This window comes from Leucoraja erinacea, chromosome 23 (genome assembly GCF_028641065.1).
Source record: "Leucoraja erinacea ecotype New England chromosome 23, Leri_hhj_1, whole genome shotgun sequence".
NCBI lineage: Eukaryota > Metazoa > Chordata > Chondrichthyes > Rajiformes > Rajidae > Leucoraja > Leucoraja erinaceus.
In genome coordinates this window covers 35,248,786-35,264,018 of record NC_073399.1, presented here as the reverse complement: position 1 = coordinate 35,264,018, position 15,233 = coordinate 35,248,786, and the positions used below count along the sequence as shown (strand labels likewise).

At 58.5% G+C, this 15,233-nt stretch overlaps 1 protein-coding gene across 1 annotated transcript in view; it reads right to left on the bottom strand.

The window, feature by feature from the left end:
- Positions 1–944: 944 nt before the first annotated feature.
- The window catches only part of LOC129708495 (rab11 family-interacting protein 4-like), a 25,133-nt gene continuing 10,844 nt past the window's right edge, over positions 945–15,233 (bottom strand). Inside the window, 13 exon segments of the mRNA XM_055654320.1 lie at positions 945–3,672; positions 4,193–4,336; positions 5,005–5,160; positions 5,539–5,559; positions 5,561–5,684; positions 7,249–7,329; positions 7,463–7,530; positions 7,532–7,582; positions 7,584–7,608; positions 7,988–8,039; positions 8,042–8,090; positions 8,643–8,736; positions 9,166–9,201. Of these exon segments, the coding sequence (XP_055510295.1) occupies positions 3,556–3,672; positions 4,193–4,336; positions 5,005–5,160; positions 5,539–5,559; positions 5,561–5,684; positions 7,249–7,329; positions 7,463–7,530; positions 7,532–7,582; positions 7,584–7,608; positions 7,988–8,039; positions 8,042–8,090; positions 8,643–8,736; positions 9,166–9,201 (1,018 nt within the window). The 3' untranslated portion in view covers positions 945–3,555.

Here is a 15,233-nt window from a genome sequence, read left to right as displayed (position 1 = left end):
CCACTGCCCCGGCCCCCCTCCCTTGTTTCCTGTGTGCACTCAGGCAGGGGGTGTCGGGGAGTCCTGGGTTTCGGGGGCAGGGGGTAATGCGGCCGGGGGGAGTGGGTTCGGGGGAGAAGTGTTGGGGGAGTGGGTTCGGGGGGAGGGGGTTCGGGTGTCGGGGGAGGGGTGTCCGGGAACTGCAGCATCATCTCTTTGTAATTGACAAATAAAACTCTTGACCCAATATGAAGCCCCGTGCCCCACGCAACCACCAAGACCAGCCGGGGGTGGACCCCACCACAGGTGTTTTGCCCCCCCCACTGTGCGGGCACCTTCGACCCCCACCAACTGCTGTTCACACCCCCCCCCCAGTGTGCACTGTGTTCCCCCTCAGCCTCCCACTCCCCAGCGTTTGTGTGCAGCTCGTGTTCCAGTCCTGGGTTGTAGCAGGTAATGCGGCCGCTACTGAAGGCAGGAGTCAGCCCGTTCCCCAAACAGAAACATCCTCCACATGTGTCACTGCCGGCTCCCCAGGAAACATCTCCGCCATCTCCTCCCCCGTCCCAATCTCAAGCCCCAGGTCACCACGCACCCACCAACACAGACCCCCCACCAACACACACACCCCCCCCACCAACACACACCCCCCCCCCCCCACCAACGCACACCCCCCCAACACCCACCCCCCCCACCACCAAACACACACCCCCCCCCCCCCCAACCAACACCCACCCACCCATCCACACCAGCGCTGATCAGCCAGGAAAGGCCCTGACTCCATCTCTACCGCTCACTGTATTTCCCACAACTCATGTTGCACAGAAAACAATCGGTTTGTCCAACCTCCCCGTGTAGCTCACTCCCTCTGACAGAAGCAGAGAAGTGGGGGGGGGGGTGGGGAGGGGGGAGGGGGGGAATGGGAGCTGGAGTTTTGGGGGGGGGGTGATGGGAACAGGAGTTGGGGGGTTGTGATACCAGAGTGCTGGAGTAACTCAGCGGGCCAGGCAGGAGGCCATGCCCATTCCTCATGGACCAGTACAGGAACAGGCCCTTCGGCCCACAATGTCTGTGTTGTACATGACACCAGCCCGCCTGTGCTCCGTATCTGCCATGTTGCTGGTGTGTCTGGCAGCTGCCGTGTGTGTTCACCATCTCCGTCTCAGGCAAAGCCACGCATTGGACGCACGTTCCCGTTGGAGTGGCCCCTGGTATCCAGGGGGGGACATTGGTGAGAGAGAACATAGAGCCTTGTGGACAGCAGCTGGTCCAAGCTGCTGTGAAATGACTAGAAGCATTTTAATTTGACCACTAGAGGGGTAGTGTGCGGTCAGATACGTCTATAATCACAACAATGACTTCACTTGAGACTTCATGGTGGAGGCGTGAGATTCGAGGACATTTTATTAATGTGTTTGTGTTAAATTGCCACATGTGCTGGGACCACAATATCATTTTACTACAGCTACAAGCCCATTCAACACAATAAATGAAGATGAGACATAGATGAGTTGCTGCAGCTGAAGCAGGCGGTGAGAGGACAGGTCCATCGCAGCTCGGTGCTGCAGGGTTGGGGTCATGCAGAGGTTAAAGGTGAGAAGCTCCTGAACCTTGCCCCCAATGGTGGCAGCGAGATGTGAGCGTGGGCTGGTGCTGATCGTTACAACATTGAACAGTACAAGAACAGAACCTTATTTACCTGCGCATAATCCATCCCTCCATTCCCTCCATGTCCAACACCTGTTAAACACCTCTTGCATCTGCCTCCACCACCACCACCACCCTCTGTGTCAAGAACCTGCCCCACACATCTCCTTTAAACTTTGCCCCTTACATTACAGCTGGGCCCTCTTCCTGGGAACAAGGTTCTGACTGTCTACCCTATCTATGCTGCTCATAACTTTATCAACTTGTGTTAGGTTTCCCCTCGGCCTTTCGGCGAAAGCGATTCAAGTCTGTCCAAGGAAAAGTTTTCACCCAGAGTTGTGAATCTGTGGAATTCTCTGCCACAGAAGGTAGTGGAGGCCGATTCACTGGATGTTTTCAAGAGAGTTAGGTTTAGCTCTGGGGCCCCCCTCCCTTTCTCCTCAAAACCCCCTCCTCCCTTTCATAATTTGAAGAAGGATCCAGACCTGAAACATCACCTATCCATGTTCTCCACAGATGCTGCCTGACCCGCTGAGTTACTCCAGCACTGTGTGAAACGTCACCTATCCATGTTCTCCACAGATGCTGCCTGACCCGCTGAGTTACTCCAGCACTCTGTGAAAAGTCACATATCCATGTTCTCCACAGATGCTGCTGCACCCACTGAGTTACTCCAGCACTCTGTGAAACGTCACCTATCCATGTTCTCCACAGATGCTGCCTGACCCGCTGAGTTACTCCAGCACTCTGTGTCTGTCAGTGAATGTAACGAGAGTGGAGCTGGGTTTCGTCACATGGTCACTGGGGCCAGAGGCAGGAAATGTGGGGACATGCGGAGAGGTCAGGGGTCACAGCATCATGCAGCACGGAATCAGGCCATTCGGCCCAACTTGCCCGTGCTGACCAACATGCCCCACCCACCCTGGTTCCACGTTTGGCCCATATCCCTCTACACCTGTCCTATCCATGTACCTGTCCAAACGTCATGTTGTACCTGCCTCAACGACCTCCTGTGGCAACTCGTTCCATAAACCCACCACCCTCTGTGGGGAAAAAGCTGCCCCTCAGCTTTTTATTTAATCTTTCTCCTCTCTCCGTAAACCAGTCCTGTGGTTCTAGACGCCATCAGGTGGCAGAATCCTGCACTGCAAAAAATAAAATCCTAGCCTGTATCTCCCTGTATCTCAGGAGCTCCAGTCCTAGTGACGTCCTTGTCAATCTGTAGTCTTCCTGCCTTCAGCAGGGTGACAAGACCCCAAATACCTCCTCACCACCATCTAGTTCAGCTGCAACGTGACACCCCAACTTCTATACTTGATAGGGTGGACACAGAGTGCTGGAGTAACTCAGCGGGTCAGGCAGCATCTGTGGAGAACATGGATACGTGACGTTTCACAGAGTGCTGGAGTAACTCAGCGGGTCAGGCAGCATCTGTGGAGAACATGGATACGTGACGTTTCACAGAGTGCTGGAGTAACTCAGCGTCCGGCAGCATCTGTGGAGAACATGGATACGTGACGTTTCACAGAGTGCTGGAGTAACTCAGCGGGTCAGGCAGCATCTGTGGAGAGAAGGAATGGGTGACGTTTCAGGTCGACACTTCTTCAGACTGATGAAGGACAATGTACAAAGGCCGTCCTCGCCTCCTTGTCTCCCTGTAACGGCACCTTCAGGGAGCAATCCACCCCGGGGCCCTGCCACTCACTGTGAACGTGCTGGCTGACAAGTGACCCTTCAGCCCATTGCTCTCTACTACCCCGCTACCCACAGTCACCAAGATTACAGACTGGGTCTCGGACTGACCTCTGCCCCTGGAGTCACCCCCAGAGTAACCATTGTCCCTCCCCTCCCATCCTCCGTACCCCAGTCCGGGCTGCTCCAGCACTGGAGAGCTGCCACCCTGGGGTGCTGCCACCCTGGGGTGCTGCCTCACTTCTTGATCTCCAGGATGGAGGGGCTGTGATCGATGATGGCCAGGATGATGCGCTCCATGTATTCCCGCAGTCGCTCACTCACTTCCTCCTGATCACGTAGCGCGCCCAGTAGCTGTGGGGAGGGGGCAAAGGGCAAAGGTGAGAGTGGAGGGGGCAAGGGACAAAGGGGAGGGGGCAAAGGGCAAAGGTGAGAGTGGAGGGGGCAAGGGACAAAGGGGAGGGGGCAAAGGTGAGAGTGGAGGGGGCAAGGGACAAAGGGGAGGGGGAAAAGGGCAAAGGTGAGAGTGGAGGGGGCAAGGGACAAAGGGGAGGGGGCAAAAGGCAAAGGTGAGAGTGGAGGGGGGCAAGGGACAAAGGGGAGGGGGCAAAGGGCAAAGGTGAGGGTGGAGGGGGCAAGGGACAAAGGGGAGGGGGCAAAGGGCAAAGGGTCAGATGCAGACACAAACAGACCCCACCCACCCGGACGCACACATTCACCTGGTTGTAGCAGGTACGTGCATGAACACACCTGGTCATGCCAGGTACATGCATGAATTTACCTGTGCATGCCTGGTACACACATGCACTCCATCGATCCTGCCAGGGTCACATGTGCACACTATTCGTCATGCTAGGCACACGCATGTACTCACCTGGTCCTGGCTGGCGGTGTCGATCTCCGTGGCCAGGTTCTGGGCCCTGGCATGTCCACCGCACAGCTCAGCGGCTCCGCTCAGACTCAGCGCCAACACCTGGCCATTCAGCCCATCGTTCTGTTCCTGCAGCCGCTCATTGTCCTGTAACACACGAGGGTCAGCACACGGACACGCACACACGCCCGCACACGGACACGCACACACACACACACACCCGCACACGGACACGCACACACACACACACACACCCGCACACGGACACGCACACACACGGACACACACACACAACACACACACACACACACACACACACACACACACACACACACACACACACACACACACACACACACACACACACACACACACACACACACACACACACACACACACACACACACACACACACACACACACACACACACACACACACACACACACGGACACACACACACCAACACACACACATGCACACACACACAACACATGCACACGGACACACACACACACATGCACACGGAGACACACACACACATGCACACGGACACACACACACACGGACACGCACACACACACACACACATGCACACGCACACACACACACCAACACATGCACACGGACACACACACCAACACATGGACACACACACACACCAACACATGCACACGGACACGCACACCAACACATGCACACGCACACACACACACCAACCACACATGCACACGGACACACACCGCACACGAACATGGGCACACACACACACGCATACTGACACGGACACATGCAAGACCCCGTCCCCACCCCCTACCTGCGTGAGCCGCTCCACCTGGTACTGCAGCTCCAGGGGTCGGGGGGGGAAGGTGAGGTCACAGAGCCGGGTGCAGGGGGCCCCCCACGGGGTGAGAACCCCCCTCCCCCCACAGCGGCTCTGCACCAGTAGCTCACGGCGCAGGTCCTCCACAAGCTGCGGGGGCCAGAGGATCGGCAGTCATAGTATCAGTCTGTGTCACAGCCTAACCACCCCTGACCCCCCCCCACCCCATCCCCCCCCCCACCCACACCCCCACCCTCCTCACCCCCCCCACCCCCAGCCTCACACACCCTCAAACTTGGCCACAAAGCCTTCAATCCCCTCCTTCAAATCATTAATATACAACGTGAAGAGTTGCTGACCCAGCACCGACCCTGCGGAACTCCACTAGTCACTGAAACCCACTACCACCCACCCCCCCAGCCCCCCCCACACCCCCCCCTCCCCCTCCCCCTCCCCCCCCCCACACCCCCCAGCCCCACCCCCCCCCCACACACACCCACAACCCCCACCCCCCCCCTCCCCCCCCACCTCCTGCATGGCCTCTCGCGCGCTCCCGCTGGAACTGCAGCCGGCTCTGCCGCATGCGCTCCACCATCCTGCGATGCAGCTGCAGCTCGTCCTGCAGTCGCAGCCCCGCATCCTCCCACTGGTAGGAGATGCACTGGTGTTCCTGCAGGGGGGGGGGGGGGAGAGAGGGAAGAGAAGGTTTACGAGGATGTTGCCGGGACGCGAGGGGCCTGAGCTACAGGGAGAGGTTGGGGCAAAGGGCTGGGACTCTATTCCTTGGAGCGCAGGAGGATGGGGTGGATTCATACAGAGGTGAACAAAATCACAAGAGGAATAGATCGGGTAGATGCACAGAATCTTTTACCCAGAGGACACGGGTTTAAGGTGAGGGGGGGACACACAGGGTGTGGGTGTACGGAACGAGCTGCCAGAAGAGGTAGTTGAGGCTTTGATTATGCCTCGGGTACATGGATAGGACAGGTTTAGAGAGACATAGGCCAAACGCAGGCAGGTGGGACTAGTGTAGATGGGGTATGTTGGTCAGCCTGGGCAAGTTGGGCTGAAGGGCCTGTTTCCGTGCTGTATCACTCTTTAACTGCAGTAAGAACGCATTTGGAGTATTGCGTGCAGTTGCAGTCGCTCCATTGAGGAACGATGTGGAGGCAGGAAGTTTACTGGGCCCATGCCTGGAGCTCAGCGACTGAGATCGACTTTTATTGTTTCTGAGGAAGATCGGAGATTGTGGAGGCAGCGATGATATAAACAGTGGCCATGTCCCACACTGGAGGGATGGAGGTGGAGAGGGGGGGGGGGGGCTGGAACATGGGGGGTGCAGGGAACCACGGGCCCCTAGGTGGAGGGTGTCTGCATTCAGGTAGCAACAGGTCAGGTACCTGGGGAGGTGGAGAACGGCAACGACAGGTGCAGCTGCTGGAAGGCGGGCTGGGTCACAGAGCGGCAGTGGGGGCGGGGAGAGGAGGGGACCCCCGGTGGGGGGGCTGCTGGGGGGTCTTGGCGATGGGGGTGGGGCCTCCTCCACCACCCATGCCCACACACCCCTGCTCCCCATAAAGCACCCCCGGCCCCCCCACACCTCCACCCACCCACCCCACCCCCCAACCCCCCTGCCCCACCACCCCCCCCTCCATCACCCCCCCCCCTCGACCCCAAACCCCCCCCATCCCCCACCCCAGTCACCACCCCTCACCCCCCCCCCCCTCCTCCCCCACTCACCCCCCCCACCTGCCCTGCTCCCCCACCCCCCCACACAACTCCCCCCCCCCACCCCCCCCAACCCCTGCCATCCTGTACCCCCTCCCCCCCTCCTCCACCCCGGCCACACCGCCTCCACCCCATACAAGCACCCCCCAACACCCCCACCCCCCTCGCCTCCCCCACCCCCCCCGTGCCCCCCACCACCCCCTCGTCCCCCTCCACCCCCCCCACACCCACCCCCCCCGCACCAACCCCCCCTCAACACCCCCTCACCCTCCCCCCCCCCCCCCCCACCCCCCAGCCCCCCCCCCCCCCATCTCTGCCCCCCCCCCCCTCCACCCCGCAACATCTCACCCTTCCGGTGGACCCCCCCTCCCCCCTCCCTCCCCCACAAGGCCCCCCCCCTCGCTCCCCCCTCCCAGCCCACACACCCCACCCCCCCAACAAGCCCCCCACCCCCCCACACCCCCTCACCCCCCCACACCCCCCCCCTCACCCCTCCCCCCCTCACCTGGTCCGAGCCGCCGCTCGCTGCGACACTTTATCCGAGCCGCCGTCAGCTTCAGTCGCTGCGATTCCTCATCCAGCTGCTGCGCCCTGGACACAACATCTGCATTTACTGCCCCCCAGCGCAGGAACATCTGGGCTGTTTGGGGGGGGGGGGGGGGGCGGGGGCGGTGTGGGTGACGAGGGTCGCGGGTTGGGGTCGGGGGTCAGGGGTCAGACCCACCTGTACCTCAGGCTCTGTGTCTGCGTCTCCGTCTCCCCGCGGACACGTCCAGAAGCTGCCCGGTGTGTCGCCACGCGTCTCCCGCATCGTCTCGTGTGCGCGGCCCTGCTCGTCCCGTCCCGACCAGCTCCTCCGCTGCATGGACCCTGGGGTGGGGGCAGTGACGTCAGTCAGAGACGGGATCCCCCCGGAACAGCCACCCCCCCCCCCCCCCAACAACCCCCCCTGCCCCTCGACAAACCACCCCCCACAGCCCCCTCCCCCCCCGACAACCCATCCCCCACAGCCCCCTCCCCCCGACAACCCATCCCCCACAGCCCCCTCCCCTGGAACAACCCCCTCCCCCGACAACCCATCCCCCACAGCCCCCTCCCCTGGAACAACCCCCTCCCCCCGACAACCCATCCCCCACAGCCCCCTCCCCTGGAACAACCCCCCCCCCCCCGACAACCTCCCCCCCTCAACAATCCCCCCCCCCCCCCCGAGAGCCCCCTCCTCCCACCTCCCTGCCCCACCCCCAGCTACCTGTGCACCAGGTGGATGTTCTGATGCATGAGTTTACTCTTCTGCTCCCCTTCATCAGCCGCTCCATCTCCAGCTCAGTCACCTTCCTCTCCAGGTAACACACCTGACAGGTAACAACAGGTACTGTGTTGATGCTGGTTTAAACCAGAGATGGACCAAGTGTTGGAGTCAGGCAGCGCGTCACCTGTTGCTCCCCTCCAGAGACGCTGCCCGTCCCGCTGAGTTACTCCAGCACTTGGTGTTGTGACAGTGTGGTGAGTGGGCTACAATGTTGCAGCCGCTGATGGGGGTCTTGGGGAGGGGCAGTGGGGGAGGGGCAGTGGGGTCTCGGGGAGTACAGTGGGGGTCTGCTCTCATAATAAAGGAGGGTCTCGTGGAGAAAGCCCCTGCCTCATACCGTCGCCAACACTGCCAGGCGATCGAGAACCAAAACATCCTGCAGCCATGCGTGCTCTGCCGTGTGTGGGAACACGTGAGTGTGCGTGTGGACACGCTAGTGTGAGTGGATACGCGAGTGTGTATTCAGTGGTGTAATAAATTGCTGAGTGAGTGAATCAAACTGTTGGCTGAATGCGGTGAGGGGAGGGGTGGGGGAGGAGGAGGGGGGATGGGGAGGGAAGGTGTACGGTACCCCCCCCCCCCCCTCCCCCCTCACCTTCTGTGCGATGTCGGGCCGCGGTGAGTCGTCACTGTCCCGGGTCAGGTCCTCGGTGCTGCAGCTGCCCAACGTGCTGCTGTGGAACAGCTGTCTGTAGATGTGACAGTGGCCGTGATTGATTGCACCGAGCACAGCCCCAGAGACCCCTCCCCTCCCCCCCCTCCCCCTCAGCCCAGAGACCCCCTCCCCTCTCCCCCTCCCCCCTCCCCTCAGCCCAGAGACCCCCTCCCCTCCCCCCTCCTCCCGCCCCCCCTCCCCTCCCCCCTCCCCTCAGCCCAGAGACCCCCTCCCCTCCCCTCCCCCTCCCCTCCCCCTCCCCCTCCCTCTCCCCCCCCTCCCCTCAGCCCAGAGACAGGGGGGGGGGAGGAGAGGGGGTTAAGGAGGGGGGAAGAGCAAGTGGGGGGGGGCGAGGGGAGGAAGAGAGGGGGGGAGGGAGAACATGTGGGGGGGAGGGAGAACATGTGGGGGGGGGAGGGAGAACATGTGGGGGGGGGGGGGGGGGGGGGAGGGAGTCTCTCACCGGCCGAATGCTGTGGATGACAGCTTGGTGCTGGAGCTATGGGATGGAGAGAGACAGGTAAGATTGTGATAGGAACATGAAGATGGCCAGTGCCGCTGATCAATGTGATCACGGCTGATCATCCACAATCAATACCCCGTTCCTGCCTTCTCCCCATATCCCTTGTACACGTAAATGCTGGAGAAACTCAGCGGGTGCAGCAGCATCTATGGAGCGAAGGAGATAGGCAACGTTTCGGGCCGAAACCCTTCTTCAGTCTGAATACAATACTCCAGGTGTGGCCTCACTAGGGCCCTGTACAACTGCAGTAGGACCTTGCTCCTAAACTCTCCAGATGGTTGAGACATGTATTAGCTTTCGCAGGAGTGGACACTGATGTTTTTAAATCTCACTCTACCAGGGCAGCAGCAACATTGGCAGCAAGATTCATGGAAGTTCCGCTGGACCGCAGCCTAGTGACAGCAGGATGGTCGAATGAGCGGACTTTTCAAGCTTTTTACAATCAGCCTATTGCCAGGCCTGGTTCGTTTGCTAGTAACATTTTAAGTTCTGTTAAATAATCTATTCTTTTTCCCTGATGTAAGGGACCATTATTATTATTTCCATTAAAAGCATCAACAACAAGTCAATATCATGTTTGATGCACTATGTTTACAGTGATATCTGGTCAACTGAGGCTATGTTCAGCTGGCGGCTTCTTCACGTAACTCCTCATCGCAACGTCTCATTTTTCAAAACTATTTAGATTCTGGAGTAGTTCCTGAGGATTGGAGCTAATGTAACCCCACTTTTTAAAACGGGAGGGAGAGAGAAAACGGGGAATTACAGAATGGCAGGGAGTGACTAGTGGGGTACCGCAAGGCTCAGTGCTGGGACCCCAGCTATTTACAATATATATTAATGATTTGGACGAGGGAATTGAATGCAACATCTCCAGGTTTGCGGATGACACGAAGCTGGGGGGCAGTGTTAGCTGTGAGGAGGATGCTAGGAGGCTGCAAGGTGACTTGGATAGGCTGGGTGAGTGGGAAAATGCATGGCAGATGCAGTATCATGTGGATAAATGTGAGGTTGTCCACTGGTGGCAAAAACAGGAAAGTAGACTATTATCTAAATGGTGGCCGATTAGGAAAAGGGGAGATGCAACGAGACCTGGGTGTCATGGTACACCAGTAATTGAAGGTAGGCATGCAGGTGCAGCAGGCAGTAAAGAAAGCAAATGGTATGTTAGCTTTCATTGCAAAAGGATTTGAGTATAGGAGCAGGGAGGTTCTACTGCAGTTGTACAGGGTCTTGGTGAGACCACACCTGGAGTATTGCGTACAGTTTGGTCTCCAAATCTGAGGAAGGACATTATTGCCATAGAGGGAGTGCAGAGATGATTCACCAGACTGATTCCTGGGATGTCAGGGACTGTCTTATGAGAAAGACTGGATAGACTTGGTTTATACTGTAGATAGCTAGTGCATGTGCCTTTAACATAGTGACCTCACCACCCTTAACCACTCCCCTTATTAGGTGTATAATTGCATGTTCCCTCCCTGGGGTCTCTCTCTCTAGCTCCAGTGACAGACCACGTACAGCTAGTATAGCAATTATGTGAACAGTTAATAAAAGCTACAGTTAAGACAATGTGTTGTTGAGACTTCTTTACATGGTGTCTCAGCTGTGAGACCCTGCGCCTCCTGTTTGCCGGTTTTCTTTTAGTTTTATACCCCAGTACCCTTATCCTGTTTCCTTCCCTCGTGCCATGGCAAACTCGTGCCGCAAGCCCGACCCGCTTGTATTTGATGGGGACATTGCCCATCGATGGGATGTCTTCCGACGTGATTTTCAGCATTATGTGACCATCGCCCACCCTGCTGCCACCGCTGAGACGCGTGCATCTCTGCTCCTCAACTTGGCCGGTCCCGACGCCCTGGAACGGTCCGAGTCGTTTGTGTATGCTGCTGGTGAGAGTGCCCTCGATCCGGTATGTCTCATTGCTAAGTTCACTGCCCTGTGTGATGTTCCCACCAACTCTATTTTGGAGCGTTTCAAAATGTTTGGCCGTCGGCAGAGCGCTGACGAGTCCGTCACTAACTACATCGCCGCGTTGAGGCACCTGGCTCGGCGCTGCCGCCTTGATGCCCTGACCCCCGAACAGGTGACTCGTGATATCCTTGTATACGGCCTCCGCGATACCAAACTGAGAGCAGAACTTCTCAGAATGCCCGAACTTTCTCTGGATGCGGCTCTACACGCTGCACTCATGGCTGAAGCTGTCGCCTCTACCCTGCCACCCGAGGACACTCATGTCGACTTAGCCTCTGCCACCGGCCGCCCAAGAAACGTTGCCCCGCGGCGACAACAGGGTCCACCCCCACCCAGGTCAGGAGTCGCCCGCCGCTGCCCCAACTGCAACTTTGCTACCCATCAATTCAACGTGTGCCCTGCCCTGGGGAAGACCTGCAATTTCTGCAGAAAGCTAAATCATTTTTCTGCAGCCTGCCGAGCCCGCGGGAATCAAGCCCCCCCTTTTCGGAGAGTGCCGGTCAACCTTGCTCAGGCTGATAGTACTGTCTCAGAGCACCTGCCTGATGATCTCACCCTTTCTGATATCAGTTCCTCCGAAGGGGAGGCCAGCGTGTTTTCGCTTCTAGACTCTCATGCTTTGGTTGCTAACCCTTCTGTCCGTGTGACCGTTAATGGTACGACCTTCTCAGCTAAGTTGGACACAGGCGCTTTTGGAAATGTTATGTCAACAAGCCTGTTTCGCAAGATAAGGTCTGGTGAGAAAGTGTCTCCTGCTCACTCCCGCCTGCATGCATATGGGGGAGCTGTACTCGTTCCTGTGGGAAAGACAACTTTGCACTGCAAGGTCCTGGAGGCCTCTCGGCCCCTCACTTTCTACCTGCTAGATTCCGACAACGTGACCCTGCTCGGCGCCCGAGCATGCCAGGACCTCGGTTTGGTCTCCTTTCATCACGACATCCATCAGGTACAGACCCTCATGGACCCCCTGCTTGAATACCCTGATCGCTTCGATGACAGGCTGGGCAAGCTGCCCAGCTGCTACAAGATTGCTGTCGACTCCAGCATAGAGCCTGTGGTCCGCCCGCCACACCGCGTCTCCTTCGCCATGAAGGACAAGGTGAAGTCTGCGTTACTGAACATGGTCTCCAAGGGCATCCTGAAAGAGGTGAGCGAGCCCACCCGGTGGGTCTCCACCATGGTGGTGGCGGCCAAGAAGGACAAATCTGAGATTCGCATTTGCATCAACCCCAAGGACCTGAACCTGGCAATCAAACGCCCGCACTACCCGATGCGCACAGTAGAGGACGTCGCTGCACAGGTTGGCCCGGCCACTGTCTTTTCGGTCCTCGATGCCAAAAGCTCTTTCTGGCAGATACCGTTAGATGAACGTTCTTCCTACCTGACGACCTTCAGCACACCGTTCGGAAGATTTCGATTTCTGCGCATGCCATTCGGCATCAACTCTGCCAGTGAGGTGTTCCAGCGGACCATGGAGCAGCTGTTCGCCGGTCTGCCGTGTGCTATCATAGTTGACGACATCCTGGTCTATGGCAAGGACGTGGCTGAACACGACCTGAACCTCCGTAAAGTCCTAGATCGGGCCCGGGACATTAATCTGAAACTTAACCCAAAGAAATGTCGATTCCGCGTTAAAGAAGTCACTTACGTGGGCCACGTCTTTACCGCCTCGGGGCTGAAGCCCGACCCGGAGAAAACTGCTGCCGTCTCTGGAATGTCCCCTCCTACCGATGTGCCCGCTCTGCAGCGTTTCCTGGGCATGGTGAACTACCTGGGGAAGTTTATCCCCGACCTCAGCGAACTGAGTGCGCCCCTGAGGGAGCTCATCAAAAAGGACACTGCCTGGGCTTGGTTCCCGCAACACCAACGCGCCTTTGACGTCCTGAAGTCCCGACTGGTCAGTACCCCCACACTCAAGTTTTTTGACCTACAGCACCCCATTGTTCTCACCTGTGACGCTTCCAAGTTTGGCCTCGGCGCCGCTTGCATGCAGCTCCACGACGGTCAGCAGCTGCCCGTTTCCTATGCGTCCCGCACCATGACCCCTGCCGAGCAGCGCTACGCTCAAATTGAAAAAGAACTCCTTGCTGTGGTGTTTGCTTGCTCGAGGTTCAAGGACTACATTCTGGGCAATACCTTCACGATTGAAACGGATCACCAGCCGCTAGTGACCATTCTTAACAAGCCGATCCACGCTGCTTCCTCCAGGTTGCAGCGTATGATGTTGCAGCTGCAACGGTTTACTTTTACCATCGTTTACCGAAAAGGCAAAGACATGTTCGTTGCCGACACACTGTCCCGCGCCCCTCTGCCTTCCTCTGCCCGCCACCCCTACGAGTCGTCGGACCTAATGGTGCTTAATGTCAACTTTGTGCCTTCCAAGCAGATGCAGTCCCTCGTCTCCCACACTGCCAAGGATCCTACCCTGCAGCTACTGTCCGACATCATCATCCAGGGTTGGCCTGAACGCCGCTCCTCCTTGCCGGCCAGTGTAGTCCCATACTTCCTGGTCCGCGATGAGCTCGTCCTGCACGACGGCGTGGTGGTTAAGGGGCACAAGGTCGTAGTGCCCGAGTCACTGAGGGTTGCCTATTTTCAGTCTGCCCACAACGGTCATCCTGGGGCCGAGGCCACTCTGTCCAGCGCCCAAGGCCAGTTCTACTGGCCCAGCATGGCCAACGACATCCGGGAGTGGGTCTCTGCTTGCCCTTCTTGCAACAGCCTGGCCCCACATCAACAACGTCAGCCGCTGCTGCAACAACCTGCCCCTGATCTCCCCTGGACGGCGGTCGCTACTGACATTTTCGAGTGGCGTGGGAAACACTTCCTGGTCCTCGTCGACTCCTATTCCAACTGGTTTGAGGTCGACCAACTCCACTCCCTTTCCTCCTCGGCTGTCATCGGGAGGCTGCGTCGCCACTTTGCCACGTTTGGCTCCCCTGCTCGCCTCCAATCTGACAACGGCAGCCAGTTCACCAGTGCCGAGTTCCAGCGTTTCGCTTCTCAGTGGAACTTTAAACATTTTACCAGCAGCCCTGAGTACCCGCAAAGCAACGGCCTGGCGGAGCGTGCAGTCCGCAGTGCTAAGGGTTTGCTGGAGCACTGTCGGCTGTCCAAGTCGGACTTCCACCTGGCCCTACTTAATCTCCGCAACATCTCCCGCGACCCTGCCCTGGGTTCGCCGGCACAACGACTGCTGTCTCGCAGAACTCGCCCCCCCCTCCCTGTTGCCCAGCAATCCCTTGTTCCCTCTGTTCTCCCCCCTGCTACTGTCCAGGAGCGTATCACCACCAAGCATGACTCGCAGAAGCGCTCCCACGACCAGTCCTGCCGCCCCCTGCCGCCCCTGTTTCCCGGCCAGATCGTCCGGATGCAGACTGCCTCTGGCCACTACAAGCTCGCCACGGTGGTCGGTGATGCCGGCTCACCGCGGTCTTACTTGGTGGACCACGACGGGGTCATCTACTGCCGTTCCCGCCAGCATCTGCTGCTCGTTAACGAGCCCCGACCTCCGCCTGCTGCCCCCTTCTCCCCTCCCTTGTCTGTTTCCGCTCCTGCCGTTCCGCAGGTGCCCAGATCCCTCCCTTCGCCGTTGATTAAGCCCCCGTCTCCGCCTCCCAGCCCTCGTTCTCCCTCTACCCCGCCGGCGGGTGGGTCTTCTCCTGCCTCTTCTCCCCCTGTATCCCCGGTTCGCTCGCCTGCCCCGGCCCCGGCTGCTCTTGTTCCTGCAGGGGGAGGAGGTGGCGAGCTTCGCACCCGGTCAGGCAGGCTGGTCAAGCCGCCTGTTCGCTACGGGGATTTTGTTTAGCTCTGTAATCATTGTATGCCTGCTTGTAGCGCATGAGACGTGGTCGCCCTGTCACTGTTATATTGCTTTGTTCCAAGAGGAAGGATGTAGATAGCTAGTGCATGTGCCTTTAACATAGTGACCTCACCACCCTTAACCACTCCCCTTATTAGGTGTATAATTGCATGTTCCCTCCCTGGGGTCTCTCTCTCTAGCTCCAGTGACAGACCACATACAGCTAGTATAG